Source organism: Haliaeetus leucocephalus, unplaced genomic scaffold, assembly GCF_000737465.1.
Source record: "Haliaeetus leucocephalus isolate CR32 unplaced genomic scaffold, Haliaeetus_leucocephalus-4.0 Scaffold173, whole genome shotgun sequence".
NCBI classification, from domain to species: Eukaryota; Metazoa; Chordata; class Aves; order Accipitriformes; family Accipitridae; genus Haliaeetus; species Haliaeetus leucocephalus.
In genome coordinates, this window is record NW_010972609.1 from 15,594,323 (window position 1) to 15,616,409 (window position 22,087).

Here is a 22,087-nt window from a genome sequence, read left to right on the forward strand (position 1 = left end):
AGGAGCCCTGATGGCTGCTTACCTCCTTCCTCTGGTTTCCACTGTACTGAACAGCATGGTGTCCTCAGCACCCACAATAAGAGAAGCTGCTCCACCTGACTTAAAAATGAATTTTGGCTCACTATTGGCCAAATCTTGAGCTGCTGCCAACTGCTTACTTCAGCTTTAACTTCTACCAACCTCTAGCCAGTGGGGGCTTCCCAAGCTGCATTGGTGGGGCTGGCAATGTTGATCATGCTCTCTGCTCCCTGGTGTTTGCAGGAGATGGCAAACGTCAGGACCTTTGCAACCTTGAGGAGGTCAATGGGATGTCGATCCTCCAGGGCTTTTGGCACTGCAAAAATCATCACCATGTTGGCATGAACTCAGCTGTCCCACTATGGGAAGGATGAGCCACCAATGCTAACCAGGTGTCTTCAGCAGATGTCTTCCAAAGCAGTGCTGTGGTTGGCAAGGTGGCCAGCAGGGATTTGTGCCAGCCGGTGGCCTGTCCCCAGCATGGCACTGGCTCACGTGAAGCAGGACCATGCATTCCCTCAGCGCTGGTTTAGGGTGGAAGAGATGCTACAAATCCCCCAGGAGAAAAAGGCCACTTTTACTCACAGCAAAGAAAAGTCCAGGATGGGTCCTGAGCTGCCACCCACTGTCACAGCCCCAGCTGTCCTCAGGCATTTGGTCTCTTAGGAATTACTGCAAGAGGAGCAAAGCCCCGGGGAAGGCAGGATTGAGAGTGTTTTTCCAGGTTATTTTCTTTAAAGCCTTTTTCATCTCTGAGGACTCAAGGGGCCCGATTCTGCCATCCTGCTGTCAGCATTACATGGCCAAGCCAAGACATGAGGTGGTCAGAGAGCACTGAAATGCAGAGCGTTTGCAGGAGCCGGGTGTCAGGAGGTGCGTACGTAAGAACAGCATCCAGTCCCGCAGCTGCCTTAGGGGAATCAGTGTTATTTTCCTATTCCTTTACTGCCTCAATGACAAGGCAAACAAGGGAAAAAAAGGGCTAGAGAGGGCTGAATCTCTTCCTTCCTTTTATTTCATCCTTTCACAGATCAAAATCCTTTCATGCAGCTCCAAACCTGGGAGAGCAAATGTGTTGGACTGCAACATGGCATGAGAATGAACTCCATCAAGAAAGGAAGGAAAAAACAGAGTAGAAATCTTTTGGGTACAGGCAAACAGGTGGGGGGAGTGTCTGGTCAGCGAAGGCAGGGTGTCTGCAATCTTTGTAGCGATTAGATTTAATGGGACAGAAACGTTTCTCTCCTTTACGTCCCCTCCTCCTCTCAGCCCGAGGGGGAGAGAGGAGGGAGGTGATGATGGGGAGGTGGCGGGGGGGAGAGAAGATTTGAAAGACTCTTTGACGTCAGCCCTGCCCTATAAAAAGCTGGCAAGGAGCTGGAAAGCAGAGAGCAGAGCTCGTGGAAGAGCAAAGATGCCAACCCCGAACATCTCCACCTCTGCAGCCAAAGGCTTCCGCAGGGCGGTGTCAGAGCTGGACTCCAAGCAAGCTGAGGCCGTCATGGTAAGACAACCCTACTCCACTTCTTTCCCTCCCCCTCCAAAAACCGCAGCCTGTCCTGTAGCTATAGGCAGAGGCAGGCAGGGATAGATGGACCAACACTGCCTTTGTGGGAGTTCCCCCACACTGGCACCTCTGGGCTTGAGCCTGGCAAAGGGAAATTACCTGAACAGTTCTCTCTACATATTGGTACATGTGAAATGCAAACATCTGGGGGGATGAAATCTTGGACTAATGCGACCCTCACCCCCCCAACCAAAAGCAAGTTAAATAACCCATAGACCTAAGGCAGGAATAACAAGGAATCCCCAGTGTGAAAGGCAATTCAAAAATCTAATGCCTTCCTGGTTTCAAGGCAATAAACTGCAGAGATTTTACCTGTTCCAGCATAATGAAAAAGTGTGGCTGTTATTTCAGACAACATATGAGGCACAGGCAATTTAATCAGTTTGTTTGCTTCTGCTGTGTCCGCAGTTCCACTCTCTCCCAGCACATTCTTCCCCCGCTTCTGTTCCCAGCCCTCCCTGACGTGTCTCAGCCCTGGGTTTAGCCTGGGGAATGCTTCTGCACACACCAGATCTGTATGTGACAGGGAAAGGAGAGAAAAACTTCCTGCTGAGCTGTCAAGTGCCTTTAGAAAGCTAAGTCTGGCCAACCCATGGGACTGGCTGTAGGGACAGGGACATTTCACCTCCTTAACCCAAATGCCAGGGCAGACAGGAGGAGCCCGGAGACTCCCAGCACGGGACAGTGCTGTGGGTCAGAGATGTGGCCAGGCTGTGGGTGACCCTGGAGGAGCCAGAGCAGCTGGTGGCAGCAAGTGCACCAGGAGGGGACCCCCTCGGGGTGCTCGGCAGGAGGAAACCCGGGAATCGAGCCAGGTTAGGGAGCAGATATGTTCAGCAGGTGTCTGCAGGGTGACTCCAGCAGGTTGGTTAAAGAGCTCCCCAATTTCTTCCCCTATGCCCGCTGCTTTGTTCACCCACCGTCCTCTTAACCCTCTGTGATGCTCTGACTTTGTAAAATCAGCTGCTACATAGGCAGCGAAAGGTGTTTTGGAGAGTGGAGTGTGCTGGAAAGGAAGGGAAACATTTAGGAAACAAGGAGGTGAGCTTGCTTTCTCTAATAAATGGAAATCAGGGAAGGCTTCCCTCTTGCACAAGCATTTTCATTCTGGCGAAATAAGGAACACTTAAGTCGTTCTTGAAAACCTGGTATTTTCCAGACTGCTCATCAAATCAGTATTTGAGACGCTCGTTGTTGTCTGGAGGAGGGGAGAGTGTTTGGTTATTACACACTCTGGGCTGCTGCTTCGCATTTGATAGGAAACGGGCCGCTGAACAAAGGGGCCTGAGGAATTTGGGTTCACCAAGTGTGATGGCAGGATCGCAGCAACATGCTTGGGGTAAACGGCTCCTCCAGCCTGGGGTAGACGTAAAACCTCAGCCCATCTTCGTATCCCTTCTTTGAATAGAAATTCTTAGAAAAATAAAAAAAATTAAAACTTAGCCCTGTGAGGATCATTTCAAGAGCAGGCTGTATGAAAGGCTTTGCCCTTTGCTCTGACCTAGCACAGGAGATCTCCACAACCCCATCACTTATTTTGCTGGCTTCTACCAGGCAAGAGGCATGACTCTGCATTTGTACGTGACACTGTGTGTTCCTGGCCCTCGTGGTGACCTCACCCCGCTGCAGGGGAAACTGTGCAAACTGTGGGGAAAAAAAAGACCTTTGCAATCCCAGAACTCACCTACACAGGCAGGTATTTTACATGTCAGCTGGGCAGCTGGTCGAACTCACACCGCAAAAAAATCTTTTGATACTTATTTAGTTTTTCTGCTCCTAATAGTTTTTACGAGACGCTGCAGGACTGTAGCTGGAGCAGGATTTGGTTATAGGGCACACAAGCAGAGCCAGGCAGCAGAGAGCAGTTGGAGGCAAACCAGCAGGAAGGAGCTCCCAGGCAAGCAGGAGTAGGATGTTACTGTCCCCATGCTACAGGGAGGGAAACTGTCTTTACAATCCTTCCTGCTTGTTGCAAATAATGAGCCAGGAAAAAAAAGCCAAAGTACTTTAACTCAGAACATAGTATTTTTAGTGTCACTACTCAGGCTGGGCACTCTGAGTGGCAGCAAATTCAAAGAAGGAAAAATGCACTAACCCTTTGTAAGAGGTACAAACTAACCCTTCATAAGAGGTGAATGACTGTCAAACTCAGGCCCCGGTTAGGCAAATAAATGCTTTGCAAAATCAAATTGGAATTCTCACACTGTAGCTAGATATGCACTCAGGGAGCTAGTCTGCAAGTCAGTTCAGAAATACCAGGTAACTGTGCCTTCCAAAGAAAGGAAAGCATTTATCATGAGGGATCAGTTCGGTTAGTTTATATGCCAGATTCCTAATTTCCAGCAAAAGGAGGTAATAGGCTAATGAGCGTACATGTGAGGGGCAGAAGAGAGGAGGATGAGATGGGGAGCATGCAGCCAGGCAGCCCTACCCGGCAGAGGAGGCAGCAGGCAGGCAGACCCCTCCCAGCCCTTTTCTCACAAGCAAGATTCAGACTTTATTTCATTTTTTTTTTAATTTACCCACCCACATGCCAGCATGGAGCTAAGCAGCTTCAGGGACCCCTCAAGAGGGACCGAAACCCCCACTCCTGCCTGCCGGGGGCCACCCAGTCCCAGCACATGAGTCTGGTCGAGGCTGCCTCTCCCAGTGCAGCTTTGCAGTAGCACAAGTCTTCTCGCTATTTAAACTCCTCCCAGTTGGACTTTAACCTGATTTACAGCTTAAACATGGGGTCTAATTTCCCCACCCCAGATGTAAAATCCTGCTGCACCTCTGCACCTCGAGGCACAGTGCGATAAAACATCCTTAGCTAATGCACTGCCCAGCTTGGGGCAGCTGCAGAGCCCAGTTATGGTGGCTAGCACAAGGCTGTTCACCCTGCTTATTGCAAGCACTTTAAAGTAAACACCAGCTTAGCTTTAAACACAGTAGTGATATAAAACACACTGAAAGCTGAGCTGTATTTTTCAGGCTGCATTTAAAATGTCAGCTTTACACCGCTAAAGCATCCAAGAGGACTTTCACAGGAAACATTAGTTACTGATGGCGGGCTTTGAAAAATCAGAGAGAAAGTGGGCTTAGTAATTCAGCAGACTGCCTTTTTAAAAGGAAAACATCCTCCAAATTTTCATAAGGCAGGGAAGGTGCTGCTTGGTTAGCATCTATATCTTTTTCCAGATATTTTCAATGTAATCAGAGGGAAAACTGCAGCCAGTCCTGCTCTCTATGCAGGTGCTGGATGGCTTTATGTGCTGCTCCTTCTTCAGTGCTGCCCCAGGTTTCTTTTAGCAAGTTCTGAGGGTTTGTCATCTGGTTTGGGTATTGAACACAGAAAATTGGAACCAGCTGAGCTGCCTCTAAATGGAAAACTGGTTGTAAAAAGACCGAGAACAAATAAGTTTGTATATGAGCTAACTGTATAACAAAAGAAGCAGCAGTGATTGAAATAGTTTGTAGCTCACTATAAATATAAAAAGTGACCTAACATGACCCCAGGCAGAGAGTTGCAGCATTTTAGGTGCAATTCCAAGTAACAGAAATCTGCAGGAGTTTGTTGGGACAAAACAAATCTATAGATCAGTGGGAGGAATTTATTTTCTGGAGTATATGGATGTGGTTCCAATTACACTTTGATGGGCAAGCATCCACTCAGTGTCAGAAGAAAATGTCACGTTGGATCCTGGAAACAATTTAGCTAAGCTGCCCTGCTAATACACCTGCAAACAGTTCATGTTTCCTGGCCAGGTCGCAGCTGTGGGCTTCAGCTGTCCCTCACAGTGTATCTTTTCTCAGATGACTTCATGTTTATCTAATGCCACTCCACGTGGGTTCATCAGACACCTGAAAACTGCGTAAGATTGTTTCTGGTTTTTATTTTTTGAAGGATATTGAAAACTGTTGCTAGGAAAGGTGAGGGGAGAAGCCCACTCTCCAGTCGTGCTACAAGGATATTTTACACAGATTTTTCCTAAAGCTCCACATTTCCGAAAGTTCAATTCTAAAGCCTCAGTCCTCATCACCAGATCTTCCTCTACAAAGCCAGGCAAGTCAGTCCAACCTTCCCCTTCTTCCTCTGCTGAGACACATTGGTCACACCTCATCCAGCTACCGGGGATGCCTCTGATCTCCCCCACAGTTCTATCAGAAGTGTTACTTATTTCTGTTCTGCCTTCAGTCTCCGCGGTTCATTGGTAGACGTCAAAGCCTCATTGAAGATGCCAGGAAGGAAAGAGAGGCTGCAGCTGCAGCCACTGATGCTGCAGAGTCTACAGAGACCATTGTCTTTGAGGAGAAGGATGGGAGAGCCATGCTGAACCTCTTCTTCATGCTCAAGGGAGCCAAGACTTCACCACTGTCCCGTGCCCTTAAGGTATTTGAGGTGAGTACCTAACCTGTTGTATGGGACTCAGGAAACACAATACAGGTTTCATGGTTCTTCTGTGAGAAATATCACTTCAGTCTACTAAAGAAGACTCAGACTAGGTCTGCCTACTGCAAATTATCAGTTAATTGTCTGATGTCCCCACAGTCATGCTTTGCTCATGCCCCAGCATGCCCTCACTTTCCATCAGTAAGAATGAACCATATCTCCGTCTGGTAGTGCTGTTAAGCTCTGGGCTTAGCTTTGCTTAATTACTGGATCCAACCACACAGTTTCACACCTACAATCCACACTCTTGTGGCTTGTAGCATACTCTGACAGCCCCCTCCACTGCTCAGCACTTCAACTTCATGTGCAGGGCTCTGATCCCACATTCAAAGCAAGCTGTGTGTCCTGCATGGCTACAGACCAAACCCACCTTACTTGGGGGTCAAGGCTTTGGCAGTCTCTGAATGGCATTGCCACATTGGTCCTTGGCCAAAGAGTTACAAGAACAACTTCACCCTGGGCATAAAACTGGTATTGGCATATTGATTTCAAAATTACCTCCCTACTTCAGGGATTAATTTGATTCAAATATTAAAGGTTCTATTGGTCCCCCCACTGAGATGTGCCCTGTATATGGCTTTAATACCAAGGAAAACTGGTAACTAATTGAGCTTTTTTCCCCCAGCCAGCACTATAATGTTGCATTATCTACAATCTCAGTACCATGAATGGAAAGACTGAGATAAGCGCTGCCTATTTAAACAGTAATCAAAACACAACAACTTGCATTTATGTAGTACATTTTCATCCAGAAGGATTCAAAAGTGTTTTGCAAACTGAGGTTCTGAGATATGTTTTATCTCCAGTAGTGTAATTTCATTGACTTCAGCAGTAAGAGGAGAGGACAATTTGTTCCTATTAACTAGTCACATGGGTAGTAGGGGGCCTCCAGAGGTCTCTAAGCCAACCTCCTGCTCAAAGCAGGTCCAGTCACAGCAGGTTGCTCAGGGCTGTGCTTGTTGCATTTTGAATATGACCAAGGTAGAGATCCTACAGTCTCCTTGGACAAGTTGAGCAGTGTTTAACTGCCTTCATGGTAAAAAGATTTTTCTCTTTCCCTTTTCTTTTTAATGTCCTTGCTTCCAGCTTTTGCCCATTGCCTCTTGCCGTCCCATTGTATGCTTTTCAGATGAGTCTGGCTCTGTCTTCTTTACAGCCTCCTACCAGGTACTAGCAGACAGTGAACTGATGTCCCCTACCCCTTCACTTAAGGCTGAACAAATCCAATTCCCTCAGTCTTTATTCATATAACATTTGTGCTCCAGCCCCCTGAGCATCTTGACAGTCCTCCAGTATACCTGCTACGGCTCATCAATGTCTTTCTTCTATGGGACATGGTACTCCAGATGTGGTCTCCCTCATCTGGGATAGATAGAGATAGAGGAATCACTTCCTTTGACCTGTTATCTACAGTCTTGTAGTCTGCTACTACAATTCAGTATGTGGTTGGCCTTTCTTGTCACAAGGGTGTGCTGCTAGCTCATATGTTAATACACATGATAATTATGTAACACCTTCTTCCCCATGAAATGCAACCACTTCTGGGGTAAAAACAGATCACCAGCAACACTATACAGCAAAACCACTACTTAACAGCTGTAAGCATACAAAAAGTGTGTTCGGGGGATAAGTATTTCCCTGAAATTGTTGGGCATTCTAACTATTCGTTGCCCATGCAGTACTATCTCTGATCATCTTATGAAAAGTGTTTAAGATCTTCAGCAATTACAAAACAACTTGCATCTCGTCTAAGAGGACTGCTGCAAGAAAAGCTGTTTTCTGGACAACATATGTTTCTTATCTCAAGACTGAATCTCTAAGACAAGCTTGTCAGACAAAAGCCTTGGTGTTTTCATGGTTGGGATCTCCTTCCTAGAACTGCACAGCTGCCAGATAAGGCATGAAAAATCCATCAGTGTAACATTTCAAATGCAACAGACTGCTTAGCGAGTATGAAAAATAGAAGTATAGGCTTTTGTACTTGGTAGATTTCATGTTACACTGCGTTTAAAGTCCATAATTTAAATAATTTTTAAAACATCAAGCAAGAAGCAGAGGCAGCTTGTGTTCAAATATTATTTGTTTCTTCCTGGAGCAATTCACTTGCCACATCAAGAGCTTTCTTACTAAAAAAGCTCTTTGAGCTTGTCGCAGAGAGCGCTTTAAATATAATAAAAAGACAAGCATGTCAAGCCACAACAGAGGAAGATTCATTTCCCAGATCCCTCCGGCAATGAAGGTTACAAGATATGAAAGCAGACGGGCATAATGACATTTGCCTCATCATGAACCAGGCTGCAGGGAAGCTGGTTTCGCTCTTCTGTATGTGTTACATGCAGCCAAAGCATAGGTAATGTAATCACAGCTGTCAGATTAATGCAAAGGTATTGATTGTTGAGGGGACAATGTAATAGTGAAGTTGGTAGGTACATTAAAAAACACGGTCCTAAATTTGATTTACCTGTGGCATTACATCTGTTCCTTCTCATCTTTCTGCTCCTGATTAACAAGAGAAATCGTGTCCTTTCCTCTACCAGAGACCTTGCAGGGACTTTAGAAAGGTGGGGTCATTGCCCAGGGCCTTGGGCTTGTGCTGCCAGTTTTCACTGAGCTAAAGAGAATACCCACAAATCTGCCAGGCCCTTTGGACGCCTGTGGGCTCCATTCGGCCCGCTCCCTATTCTTTGGGAGTCAGTTCTGATGGTGAGCCCCACGACTGCCGGCTGGCTGGGCTCAGCCCCGCCGGTTCAGCACCATGGCCAGCGCCCGCCGCCTGCCGCGCCCGGGCAGGGCCGCCCCTCTGCGTCACCGCCAACCCCGTCCCCCCCAACCGGTAGAAAAGCACCTCTGCCTTGAGTGGGAGGTGAAAGGACAGGGGGTCTTAGGAGGTGGCATTGTGCCACAGCGGCTTCCCCTCTTGATACGATTTTCTTTGCCATGGTGGAAGTCTTCTGTTGATAGTTATTGACCAGCCCTGCCAGTTGTCTGTCCAGGAGGAAAAACTGTGGAATTAATGGATAAGAGTGTTTACCCCAGTGGGGAAAAAAAGGAAGAAGAAAAAGACAAGGGGGAGTCCCTCCCAAATGTATCCATATGGACACCTTTGGGAAGTACCAGCAGGTGTTTCAAGCGTTGTTTAATGTTTTTGTTCTCCTTTTCCATGTCCCCAAAGACATTTGAAGCTAAAATTCACCACCTGGAGACCAGGCTTAGCCGAAAGCCCCGTGAAGGGACCGCTGAACTGGAATACTTTGTGCGCTGTGAAGTCCACAGCTCTGACCTCAATACTTTCATTAGCTCCATCAAGAGGGTAGCAGAAGACGTGAGGACCACTAAGGAAGACAAATGTAAGGAACTTACAAGCTGTTTCACTTTTGTGGAGAGGCTGAGCTGTAGAAACAGGGTGGAGACTTTGTTATTCCCTGAGAAGAGGAAGGGCTACTGTATGCTGAATTTGAGCAAAACAGAAGAGACTGCCTCTGGGACGGCTGAATCCTGAAAGCCACTTCCCTCCTTGTCCATTTCTCAACAGACTCCAAAGTCCATAGCCCATTCTTCTGGTGCCAGATTGAAAAAATAGAAATAGGAGATGAAATTTCATGCTTTGTTCATACCTCTCCTACAGAGTTCTCCATCTCTATTCCAGTGTTTTATATTATAAATGTAAAGTAGTTTCCTACCTATGTGTCAGGAACTCTGTACGCATCCAGCACTAAATTACAAGACACTCCCCATGCCATCCTGTTCTGAAGGCAAGGTGATTCTTATTGTAAAATCTCCCTGGAGCTCTGCAGTGATCTCTCTACAACCAGTTGGAGCTCTGGATTTGTGAAGTCTAGATGTGTGTGAATGTGAAGTCTAGAATCTTTAAGTAAAATCCAATTTTCATCTTCTTGTTTACTTTTGTCACAAAATACTCTGCTGAGAGATGGACAGGGAAGTCATGAGATGCAGATAATGGTGTTAGACCTGACTCTAGGACAAGAGCATTGAGAGTGTGGGACTACTGCCTGGAAGGCACAGCTGTGTCATGTGCTGTTTGTTGTGGGTGTGCATTTGGTACACCGGGTCAGATGTATCTTACTCAACCTCACAACCCCTTCTCAGCAGGAGATGCTCCATCTGCACTTCCAAACAGTTTTTCTCTTTCTCTCTCCCCACAGTTCACTGGTTTCCCAGAAAAATCTGTGAACTGGACAAGTGCCACCATTTGGTCACCAAGTTTGACCCTGACTTGGATCTGGATCACCCGGTGAGTTAGTCTGTGTGGGCACAGCCTCACGTTGGAGTCCTGAGCCTTCCCTCAGAAGGAGGGAGCTGGAGAACACCCATTAGTGGAGCTGATCAGGGAACTGTAGTGCAATCACCAACATGAGAGAAATTTCTCCAGCCAGTGATGAACTTTTTTGGGCAAGAAATTTTAGTAACCGATTAAAAATCCTGCCTCTGTTCCTATTTGTCATCACAGGGCTACTCTGACCAAGTATATCGCCAGAGAAGGAAATCGATAGCAGAAATTGCTTTTCACTACAAGCAGTAAGTCTCTTTCCTAACATCCATGCAGGGGTAATGCCATGTCAATGCAACCTGTTGGGAAGTCCTTGATCTACCTGCATGAGACTTCTCTTCTTTTATGTTTTGTCTCCCCATTCAGCCTGGCCAGCTCTTTTTGTGTCCCTCTTCTCTCTATGTCTTCCAGTCTCAATTAAAAAATTACTGTGGTCATTAATTCATACATTGATAAAGCCAGAATAAACCTCCTGCATAACAAAAGCCACGTATAACTCCATCAGACTTCAAACTTAATTCTGAAATGTAGCATCTCTTTTAGAATGACATCTAGTTTTGACTTCCAGTGTTTCAAGTACTGAAAAAGCTATGTGCCCAGAAAACTTGTTCCAATGGTTCATTATCCTGGGTGTGAAAAAAACGTGGGTTTCATTTCTAAACCAAATGTTGGTAGCTTTAGCTTTCACCCAATGGATCATACATGCCTTTCATTTGCTAGATTGAGTTCTGCTATCAGATAAATTTTTTTGCTGTGAGGAAATTTATAGACTAAATGGTTCACCTCCTCTCTCTGATAAATTAAATAGACTCCAGTAATGGTCTTATCATTGTCTTATATTGATTTAAGACTATCTCTTGTACTCCTACTTAATACTCCTGTTCTGATATATGCAGTGATAGGACTCAGCCTCTTCACTACAACATCCAACAGAGCTCTAATATGCAGTTGGGTTTGTAAAATATTCCCTAGATCCTATTCAGTAACACTGCCTTCCACCGTAGCGTCTCCTTCTCTGAGCAGGACTTTAAATGCTGATTTCTGTAGCGAGCTGTGCTGAAAGCAGGCTATGGAAATTATACGGGTCACCTTCTTGAGCTACCCCTGAAACTGGTGTGATCCTGGCATGGCTTTCTGCTCTGTTAGCTTTCATGGTCTTTGCAGATTTGAAGCCCCGAATATAGACATTGATGTTTTTATCTGGTACTAATACTAAATGTACAGAAAGTCACTGTGCCAGCAAGAGAGTCCTGAGGGACACAGGAAGAAATACTGTCCTAGGTGATGCACCCATTTAAGATGTCTTTCCTCACATCTCATCTGCGGGTTAGCATTTATGAGCCACTGTGTAGCATCCCTTCAGGCTGTTAATGGAAGAGGAACTACGCTTTATTGCTGTGATATGTGAATACTTCATTTGTTCAAATACAGAACAGAAGGATTTAGGAAATACAGTTGCTAATTATGATGCAGAAAAGACAAAAGTGTCAGTCTTCTTTAGTTCCCACTTATATCAATGTTAAGATTTTCTTTTCTTGCTGTCCTTAATCTTACTGACAATACATTTTTCTGCAGTTCAAATGCATTAAGTTTTCCTCATTACCTGCTTTTATTTCCCAGCCACTGATTCATTCTTGGAGCCATCAGCCCCCTGAAGTTCAGGCACATGAAATTAATTTATTTTCACAAAAAGTTTCAATTTTTTCCAGTGAAGACCATTTTTTTTCTGGACAATATTATGCCTGCTAAGCTTTTCTGCATCCCTTGTTCATTTATAACCTCTGGCTAGACTAATGCTTTTCTCTGTGTCTATGTATTTGTTGCACTTGTACAAATGACTCAGTGCTAAGGCTTTGTCTTTCCTGTCACCCCCTTGTTTGGTTTAAAGAAGATTGATCAACATCATGCAGAGCTTCTCCAAAGTGCTTCCTTCTCAAAGGGAAGAGGACTCTAGCTTGTGCTCTGCTGCTGTCAGTAATGGTGCTTTTGTCTTGCAGCGGGGACCCAATCCCTCATGTGGAGTACACGGCGGAGGAGATCGCTACCTGGTGAGCGCTGATTTAATCTGTGACCTTTATTGGCTTCACCACTGGAAGCTGGTAATCAAAACCTAAACAGTTAGGGCATGACTTCTTGAAAAACATATCAGGAGTGCAAGCATCCTACTTAATGGCTTGTTATAAAACCCAGTAACTCATTGTGTGGCGTTTTATGGTAGGGACTGCATTTGGGAGAGCAAGCTACCTCCAAAACAGTGATGCTCTGTCTCATCTTCTCTTGGGGCTGCACCGAGAGCACTTTCATGCTGCAGCCCCCAGGAGTTTCCTCCAAAGGAGCCTCCCCAGAGAGCGAGGCAGATAATTTGGAATCCCACTTCTCTAAGGGGACCTGGCTTAGTAGCAGCCTCCAAAGGGCAGTTATCATAGCTGCAGAAAGAAGTATGAGGCCCGCAGTGAATATCTGCATGGTACCTCGCTTGCCTCACTTAGGAAAACACTTTGAACATGATTACTTCCAGGAGTGTTGCTGCAGGAATGTCTCTGAAAACAAGGCCAGCTCATACGAGCTGAGTACACAGGCTCCTAAACAACGTCATCTCCTGGTTATATTGACTGTCTTCATAGTGCAACTTCAGCAGTTAACCTACAGGGAATATTTTAATTCCAGTTAATACTTTTTATACAATCTTCTGACCTTCAAGGTCAGAAATAGGTCTGTGCAGATACAGCTGCTGACTTTGGAGGCTCATTTGAATGTCTGTCTGTATGTTTACATACCCCTACCAATGCGCACAGACATAGACTTAGTGGTAGAGAAAGGCAAAAGGACAAGAAACCTAGAGGCACGAGTCCTTGATAGTGTATAACCAGAGGACAGGAGAGGACTAGACACATCAAGCCACTGAACGTCTGCTACCTCTTGTCCTGAAGGAAGGAGGTATATAGCACCCTGAAGAGCCTGTACCCCACCCATGCCTGCAAGGAGTATCTTGAAGCTTTCAATCTACTGGAGAAATTCTGTGGCTACAATGAGAACAACATCCCTCAGCTGGAGGAGGTCTCCCGCTTCCTGAAAGGTGGGTGCGAGCCCGGGGGACCCAGGTCCAGGGTCTGCTGGGGCTCCAGCACAGTGGTGGCAGCTACAGCTGGGAAATCCGAACTGGAAGGAGGAGTGTGTGAACTGAGATTTGGGAGGAGAGCTGGTAGAGGCTTTTGCATTGACCACAGAGGACAGGGGTAGACCCCAGGTAGTGGGCACTGCAGCTAAACACAGTGGGCTGCAACTGAAGGTCAAGTTCATAGTCAAATGATCCCGCTGAGCACCTAAAGAGCAGATTTTGCTCCCTAGCAGGAGTGAAAAGATTACGCTTGGCACAGCAGAAGCCCTTTAGTTTCCAGCACGGATGTTTTTGCTGTCCATGCTGGGAATGCGGGACACCAGCACAGCCCGTGGGCCGTGCACCCCTGCAGAGACAGTATGCGCTGTTTCAGAGAGGACCGGCTTCCAGCTCCGGCCGGTGGCTGGCTTGCTGTCGGCGCGGGACTTCCTTGCCAGCCTGGCCTTCCGTGTCTTCCAGTGCACGCAGTACATCCGCCACGCGTCCTCGCCCATGCACTCCCCCGAGCCGTGAGTATTGCCCAGCCCTGATGGCCTCCCCTGCCCAGACATCCCACCTGGCCAGTAATTAACCTTTCTCCCTAACGGACAAACTCTGTCCACTGCTGACCACGTTTTCCTCCTTTCCCCATGGTCGTTGGCAGGGATTGCTGTCACGAGCTGCTGGGGCATGTCCCAATGCTGGCTGACAAGACGTTTGCCCAGTTCTCTCAGGTAAGGTGTTTGTCTGCTTCCTTGCCCCAAACTGACCCCGGTCTTGCCACCTAAACTCTTATTCTAGGATTTATTTATATTAAACATGATATTCAGGAGCCCTAGTGATGGACCGAGAACACTAATACAGAGTAAAAATACCAGACTGCAGCAAAGCATTTTTAGTGCGAGCATGATGAAGCCCCAGCAGATGCATGGCAGTGCAGGGCAACAATATCTGTTGTCTCAAGGCAATAAAACAGAGCAATGCACACGTAAGGCCCTCAGACCAAATCTGTCCTGACGTTCGCCCTTTCCCTTCTCTTCCCAGGATATTGGGCTGGCGTCTCTGGGAGCAACTGATGAAGAAATTGAGAAACTCGCAACGGTAAGTTTTTCTCTTTGCTAGATGGGGGCCCCAACCCCTCCAGCAGCACTTCTGCAGTATCAGGGGGACTGGTCCAGCCTAGTCTCCCCAGATTTGCAGGCTCAGAGCCCCTACCCGAGCTGTTTCAGACCTGCTTTTTCATGATGACTGTGCAGAGCAGAGATCAGTTAAACAGCAGAGCTCACTTGCACATTAACCCAGTTTTCTCAGGCACCATAGTATCATCAAGCATCGTATTTCTAATGACAGCACTGCTGGGACTCTTTGGGATGGGATTAAATGGCATCCACTTCCTTTGGCTCTCCCTTGGCAAGGTGACCCGTCCTGCTCCAAGGACACCGAATGGCAGCACTGTGCAGCAGCCAGGCATGCAGAGGACCAGCTCAGGGACACAGTTTCCATCTGTCCCGGTGTGGCAGAAACTTAGTTTAGCACTTTGCTCTGGCTGTGATGGGTGCAGGGTAAGGAGAGGGGACAAAATGCCAGGCACCTGTTCATTTAAACAACCCCAGACATCAGTCATGATGCAAGGGCTCAGAAGTGACAGGGAGATGAAGATGAGGAGCTGTATCCCCTATGCATATTTTCTTTCTCCTTTCACAGCTTTACTGGTTTACGGTGGAGTTTGGGCTCTGCAGGCAGAACGGGATAGTCAAAGCCTACGGAGCCGGGCTCCTGTCTTCCTATGGGGAGCTCATAGTAAGTCCCAGCATAACTTGTCTCTCTGCTCTAGACCCTTTACAGCAAAAAACCTTCTTCCTTTGCACAGCTCCAATGGCTTTACCCATCTGTTCTCCACCTCTGTCTATCACATATGTGTTTTCTGATCCCTTAATTTCATGCAGACATTTTTCTGCTGTGTCCATAGCACTCCTTGTCAGATGAACCAGAGGTGCGAGACTTTGACCCTGATGCTGCTGCTGTTCAGCCCTACCAGGACCAGAACTACCAGCCTGTATATTTTGTGTCCGAGAGCTTCAGCGATGCCAAAAATAAACTGAGGTAGGACTGGGCAGTGAGACACTCAAACAGAAGGAAATGAAGCTATAATATATTGAAACAGGGTTTGACACCATGGCTGCTTTCAGCTCAAGGTCTCAGAAGTACTCTGGAAAGTGTTGTCAGGTCTTTCAAAGTAAAGTGATTCTCCAGTTCCTACAGGGTCCAGCTTCATTCCCTTGGATTCACCCAAGAGTGCCCCCAAAATATGCTGGACTCAAGGGTGTGGGTGTGGAGGAGTGGTATGGAGTGGGAGGCACTCTTGGAGACAAGACTGAGGGAGCAAGAAAAGGGACTAATCTAGCTCGTCTGCCTAGTTCTCACAGGAAGGAGTTATAGACCATCTCAAGTTCCCAGGGGAGGCTGAGCAACATAACAGAGGGCTGGTGGTCCAGCAATTGGAGACCCAAAGCATCCACCAGGACCCCCTCTGCTTCCTTGCTGCAGAAGGGCCAAGTGATACAGGTCAGGTACTGGCTGTCCTTCACGGGAGCATCTTGCCAGCATGTGTCCTTCTGAAACACAGGCTTCTGTGTCATGTAAAAGTTTGCTCTGTGGCTGAAAGTTTTAGGAGACAGGTGAAGAGCTGCTCAAAATGGTGGCATTCTCTGAATTTAAGATGCAGAAAGATGTTTGTCTTTCTGAGCAGCTGCTGGGCAACATAGCCATTTAGCATTCAAACAGCAACTGCCCCCCCAGGCATCGTTAGTAGCTCATACACAAACAAAAAATATTTGCTTGACATGGATAGATTTATCCATGGAAAAAAAGGAACTTCTGCCTCCTAAGCTGGTTAACATGGGTTAGCAGATGCCAGACAGCATCCCGCCAGTGTAACTGGGTTTCCCCATCCTGTGGCACTTCAGACAGGATGGAGAGGGGCAGCTCTACCCACGGACATGTGTTCAGAAGAGGATTTGCTTAGTCATACCCAGAATTGCCCACAGGAGGAAAACTCAGTCCTTTAACATTTGACTGACAGAGGTAAACTTTGCCTATACCATTTTACCTTAGGAAAGGGGTAGGATGAGATGAAGTATTACACAATGTACATGACTTTGCAGTTCCTGCAAGTGGGGTATTTCATATAAATAACGTAGCGAGGACTGCTATTTTTCAACTTCTGCTTTTATTACCCTCACTTGTACTGTTCATACAACCTGGAGTCCAGCTGCTCAAAAGCAAGTAGCTGGGGAGCCTGTCCTCTCACACACACTAGGCTGCTTTAAAGAAACCCAAACAACCGTGGCCTAATGAGTCATTTCCTTGCATTTAAAAAGTAAAAATACACCATATACACAGCCAGGATGAGGGTAGAGGGTTTTGACAGTGACAAGCACTGTAAATGATCCTCTTTAAAGAGCTCAGAGACCACAGAGATGTTACTCTTTGAGGTGAAAACATTAAAACATCTATATTTTTTGCATTACTGGCAGTTGCCACCATGAACACTGATTATCAGTGTTATCCCTCATGAAAAGCCTCTTTTCCTAGAAAGAAAACTTCCTACTAGTTTTCTAGGGTGGACACAGCTCCTCAGTGCCCTTCTAGGCATCCATGTGGTACTTTTTATGCTTCAAAAAGGTGTTAACGCACCCATGTTGGAAGGCAAGTTTCTAACCATTAGCAGCTGTGCTAGGAGTCATCACAGTGGCCAATAACATTAATAAGCGAGATGAGCTGGACCTTGCCTGGTAGTACTGAGATAAGCCGCATCTTTTAGGAACTGGACAACGTGAGTATGCAGAAAGCCCCTCCGTTTGCACTTCTTTTTGTTTCCCTGCAAGCCTGGCAGCCCCCTGCCAGCACCAGCCTGTGGCTTTGACCATTTTGCCTCTTGGCCCTGTCTGGTATTCTCCCCCCAGCCCCAGCAATTCAGGACTAGATTTCCCCACGGCATGTAGTACCAGCCAGAGGAGAATCTGTCCGGGAAAGGGATGCGTTTTCCCCGAGCCCTGCGCCAGAGCAGACCCACGGTAGCCACAAGAGGGTACCCTAAGCTAAGCAATTCAGGAGCGAAAGGGTGAAGCCTCAGCAGAGGCGAGGAGCATGCCTGGTGCTAGTGCTGTTTGTCCCCTCATCTTCCCAGGCCTTTCCAGCATGAGACTGTAGCCATGGGTACCTAAATATAGATCCCCAGCTCCATATTTACACGGCTGCTAAAGAGAAAAAAAACCCATACCCTGTCAAATGTACAAATTTTGGTGTTGGAGGTGAACAGGAGCAACTTTGGGGAAAACTTACCCTTGATTTGTTTTCACTTGACCATGTACTTCTCCATTAGAAAGGTAGCAAGAAGGTCTTGCTCTTGAGAGGTATCCGGTAAAGTCAGGCTCATTACTGAGATCTGGACTCCAGTTGGCTTTGGGTACAGTAGTGCAACTTTGCTCAAGCACATGGCTCTGATAATGCAATTCCCATCCTTTCACCCACGCCTGAGCCACAGCCTGTCAAATCTATCCTGAATTGAGCTTGCAGCTAGTTCCCCCCTCCCCAAGCAGAGATTAGTCAATAAATGAATGTCAGAAAGGATTTAGGAATATAATACTATAATTCCACGGGCTTTCCCTGCGATTAACTTCTAAATCTCCTTGGCATTTTTGAAAAAGAAAAAAAGAAATTGAAGTAGAGGATGCCTGATGATGGCCATGGAGGTGACCAGTTCAGTGTACCCTCCAGTTTGATGCAAGCCCATGTGTTCAGCCCATGGACACCTGCAGTCAAACTCATGGTCTTCCTTGCTGAAGAGAAGGGATCTCAACTACAGCTATAGCCCTGTGGAGCTGGAAAGGTAGGAGACCAGAGCTTTCACGCTAACCTAGAAACTCTTCCTAAAGGAGGCATTAACCTGTTGTGATCTGGGTAAATGTTGGTGGGTAGGAGGGAGACTCAGGACCCATTTATTGTACCAAGCCCTCTGCACCTTTTCCTTGCAGGAGCTACGCGGCACACATCAAGCGGCCCTTCTCAGTGAAATACGAGCCCTACACCCACAGCATCGAGCTCTTGGACAGCCCTCAGATGATCTGCCACTCCCTGGAGAGTGTAAGGGATGAGCTTCACTCGCTGATTAACGCGCTCAATGTTATCAGTTAATATGAGAACTGCGCTCTTTCCTTCCCCTCTTCCCACACAGCCCCAAAACCGCCTGCTCTGCTCTCGCCTAGTTCCCACCTATTAACTCCTACCTGTCTTCTCCAAACATTTGTATTGCTGCCTGTCACCATGCGACCCCAACAGCTTTCCACTTTTATATCTAGGGCCAGCTTGGAGGAGGGCAGAGGGATGGACCCAAGGCCTGCTGGCTTTTTGGGTAACTTTTCTATTGACCGCTGGAAGAGGCTTAACACACACCAAAAGCATGGCCAAGCTACAAAGTTGAAGTCAAGAGCTGTGTGCTAGGCTCCTGGGTGCAAGGAAGAGGAGAAAAGCTTCTTTATTTAAAGAGAGAGAGGAAATCTATTTTTTCCAGTTCGAGAGAATAAATTAATCTGCTTTTTTAGCCCCAGAGCAACTCCTATAGTAACTTCATGAGGGACCCTCAGTCCCTACCATCTCCTGCCTCCTACAGCCTCATACATTTGGGAAATGAAGAGCTGCTCTAGAAACTTTTCTGCCTGAACCAGCCCTATGAGGTTTGAAATTTCAGCTCCCAGCCTCCCCATAGCTTCTCGCACAGGGGGATGCTTAAGCACAAGACCCTGAGCTGCACCACCCCACCAGGCTGCAATAAGCATTGTAGATCCCCTGAACCTCCAAACTGACCTAAGCTAGGAGTTGCCTGTCTGGCATAGAGCAGCCCTGATCTACCTGCATCATTCCCAGCACAAGCACCACAGAGCAAGCCCTGGCCACCCCAGACCAGCGCGTGAGCATCCCCTTCAAATCCTCTTTTAAGAGCTTCGCACAGCAGGGAGTCCTCAAAAGCCCAGCTGCCATCCTTCACAGCAGATAGCAGTCACAGCTATTGATGTTCCTGTGGGCTAGTGGCCCTGGACAGCCTCGGCAGCCTCTTGGTGTCCTGACTTTATTGGTTATGGCAGACTGAGTAGGGCCACTAGTGTCCCAAGTTTTCCAGTCCCTGGGAGGATTTCACATGCTTTCACTTTTCCAGTCTATTACACAGGTACAGCATTGTCTTGTTCTTAGGTACCCCAATATCACTGTCACCTGATGTAGCTCAGGTGTGTGACTAATGCCATTGCTGGCCATTTCTGAGGAAGGTAGCACATGGTTAGGATGCTCAAACCCAGTTTCATCCAGCTTTCACTGTAGAAATTAATGGCTTGATGTGATCCAAAGGTCTCAGTTTTCCTCCCCCTGCTTTTGCCCTTCTTATCTTCTTGCAGGCTGTCTCATAACTTAGCGGTTTGCTCAGAAGTTTGGCCCAAGGTTATGCAGCTGTGCAGTATCAGAGCTGGGCTTGGGATGCGTGGAGGCAGCTAAACAGCTGTGGGGGACAGCGAAGGGGAGAATTACACATAGATGTTTGCATGATCAGTTATAACATTTCTGTATAGACTTTTACCACCCTTGTCCACTACATACTATTTTTATTATTTCCTCTTTAAAGAAATGCAAGGCTTAGCAGTTAAGTTTTGGCTATTAGGTGTAAGTATCCTCCAATACTTATATATACCATTGCTCTCCAATGTTATGTGGCTCAGTCATAATAGTTTACAATCCATTACACTTTATCCCATTTCAGACCTTCACATACATATGCTTAACCCCCAGTTCTCTCAAATTTTAACTACTGAGCTACTGACAGCACTTAATCTCCCACCTACTTCAATCCCTCCTTTCTGTTTCCTTTCTTATTTGACCCCCCTCCTAAATTCCTCCTAAATTGCTTAAAAGGCCATTACTGAAATCAGCAGTTCAACACTACGGCTAGCTACTTCTCCTCAAGCTGTTCCTCCTCCTCTGATTGTCCCATAAATTAATAAAACTACTGAGTTCATTCAGTTGTTATAATTTTAGAGCACTTTTTCCAAAACTTCAGCTATGATTTCCCAATCTGGGTGGATCCAGATCTTGAGCTGTAACTCTCAAGGTTCCCTTAAGGGCTGTGACAATTTTTAATTTGGGGTCTTAAGCTATTACTCTTTGATTAAGTAGCTGGAGCAAGCTATGCAAGACTAAGGCAGGCTAGATCATAGGTTAGCTATCTAGCCATGAAAATCTTATTGGTGACTCCAGTAAAACAGACTAAGATAAAGAAAATAAATCTTCAAACAGGCAAGAAGTAACAATGAAGCCTGTATAGTTAACGCACAGCTTATGGCCTTGGCAGTAATAGCAATGCCACATTACTGCAGGTCGCTGTTCCTCCTCTCCTTTGGTAGTCTCCAGCTCCTGGGTTACTGCCCATGAGTGCAGCAAGGATGCTGCAGACCCTGCAGCGATGACAGGCTCCTGATCAGGACTGAGCAGGGAGTCTCCGTGGAGGTGTTTGCTTTCTGGCCTGGCCTCAAAACCCATAAAGGTCTGAAGATGGTTGTCTCTAGTTCTCCAAAGCACATCACAGTCATTATCTGCCTTGTTAAATGTCTGAAATTAATGCAATTTATAAAAAGACCAAAGCTATTAATATGGAGTGAAAAGCCAAGTTAAAAATCCTTGCAACTGCAGGAGCCCTCAACTCCTCCGCCTTGCCTTGGAGTTTGCATTGCTGCTCCGTGACTTTGTCAGCTGTTGCTTGTTCGAGGAGCTGTAGTAAAATCTGTTGCCCTACAAAAATAGAAAATAAGCAAAACTTGAAGCATGAACCAGCCCCGTTAGCATGCAAGCATATAAACAGATCTACTGCAGCCACACGCGAGGTAAACACCACGCGGGCTGCTCCTGTTTGCTTCCGAGAGATGAGGCTGAGCTGGGGCGTGCTGTGAGTGCGGGGGCTCAGGCTCAACAGGCGCTGGAGGTTCCTCTTTGGGGCATTTTCTGTGTCTGTGTTCTTGACAAATTCATGACAGATTCCAGAATTTTTTGGCCCCTTAGGGGGACATCTGAGAAACATGAACCCATTTGTATTTACCATTGCCCTCATCTATTTAATATCTTAGAGGACTTATCCTATTAGTAACATAATAGGTCCCCTTCCATTTTGTCTCTAGGGCTTGTTCCTTTTTATCTGATTTCAGATACATTACTTGGCCCCTTATTTCATAAGCCATATATGAATTGGATTCTTCCTTTCTCATTTTACATATTTTTCTCATGTTGCTGCTTCTACCCGAGCCTTGTTTTCTTCTTTATCCTGCCATAATATTTTAGGGCCGCCAAGGAACGGGCTAACCAAACAAAATATGGTAGCGTTGTAAGCCAGGCCCTAATCTTTCACTGCTTCTTAAAGCTACTAATATTGAGGTTAAATTTTCAGCGCATTGTTTTGGATATTGTCCTACAATTTTCTTTAGTCTATTTTTAATAGTCTGACTCATTTCTTTCTACCAGTCTGGAGGATTGCAGGTGGTAGGGTATATGCAGTCCTTGCTTAATCCCCAGTTTACTCATTAAGGCTCAAGTTACCTCACTTACACACCCCCCCCCCCCCCCCCCCCCCCCCCTCCTCCCCGCTCTTCC

At 46.6% G+C, this 22,087-nt stretch overlaps 1 protein-coding gene across 1 annotated transcript; it reads left to right on the top strand.

The window, feature by feature from the left end:
* The first annotated feature begins 1,432 nt into the window (after positions 1-1,432).
* On the top strand, positions 1,433-18,598 carry TH (tyrosine hydroxylase). The gene is made up of 13 exons (XM_010563894.1): positions 1,433-1,522; positions 5,763-5,966; positions 9,190-9,364; positions 10,181-10,269; positions 10,486-10,553; positions 12,303-12,353; positions 13,236-13,381; positions 13,797-13,932; positions 14,067-14,136; positions 14,447-14,503; positions 15,107-15,202; positions 15,372-15,505; positions 18,439-18,598. Exons 1-13 carry the CDS (start codon positions 1,433-1,435, stop codon positions 18,596-18,598), a joined length of 1,476 nt encoding a protein of 491 aa, XP_010562196.1.
* The last annotated feature ends 3,489 nt before the right edge of the window (positions 18,599-22,087 follow it).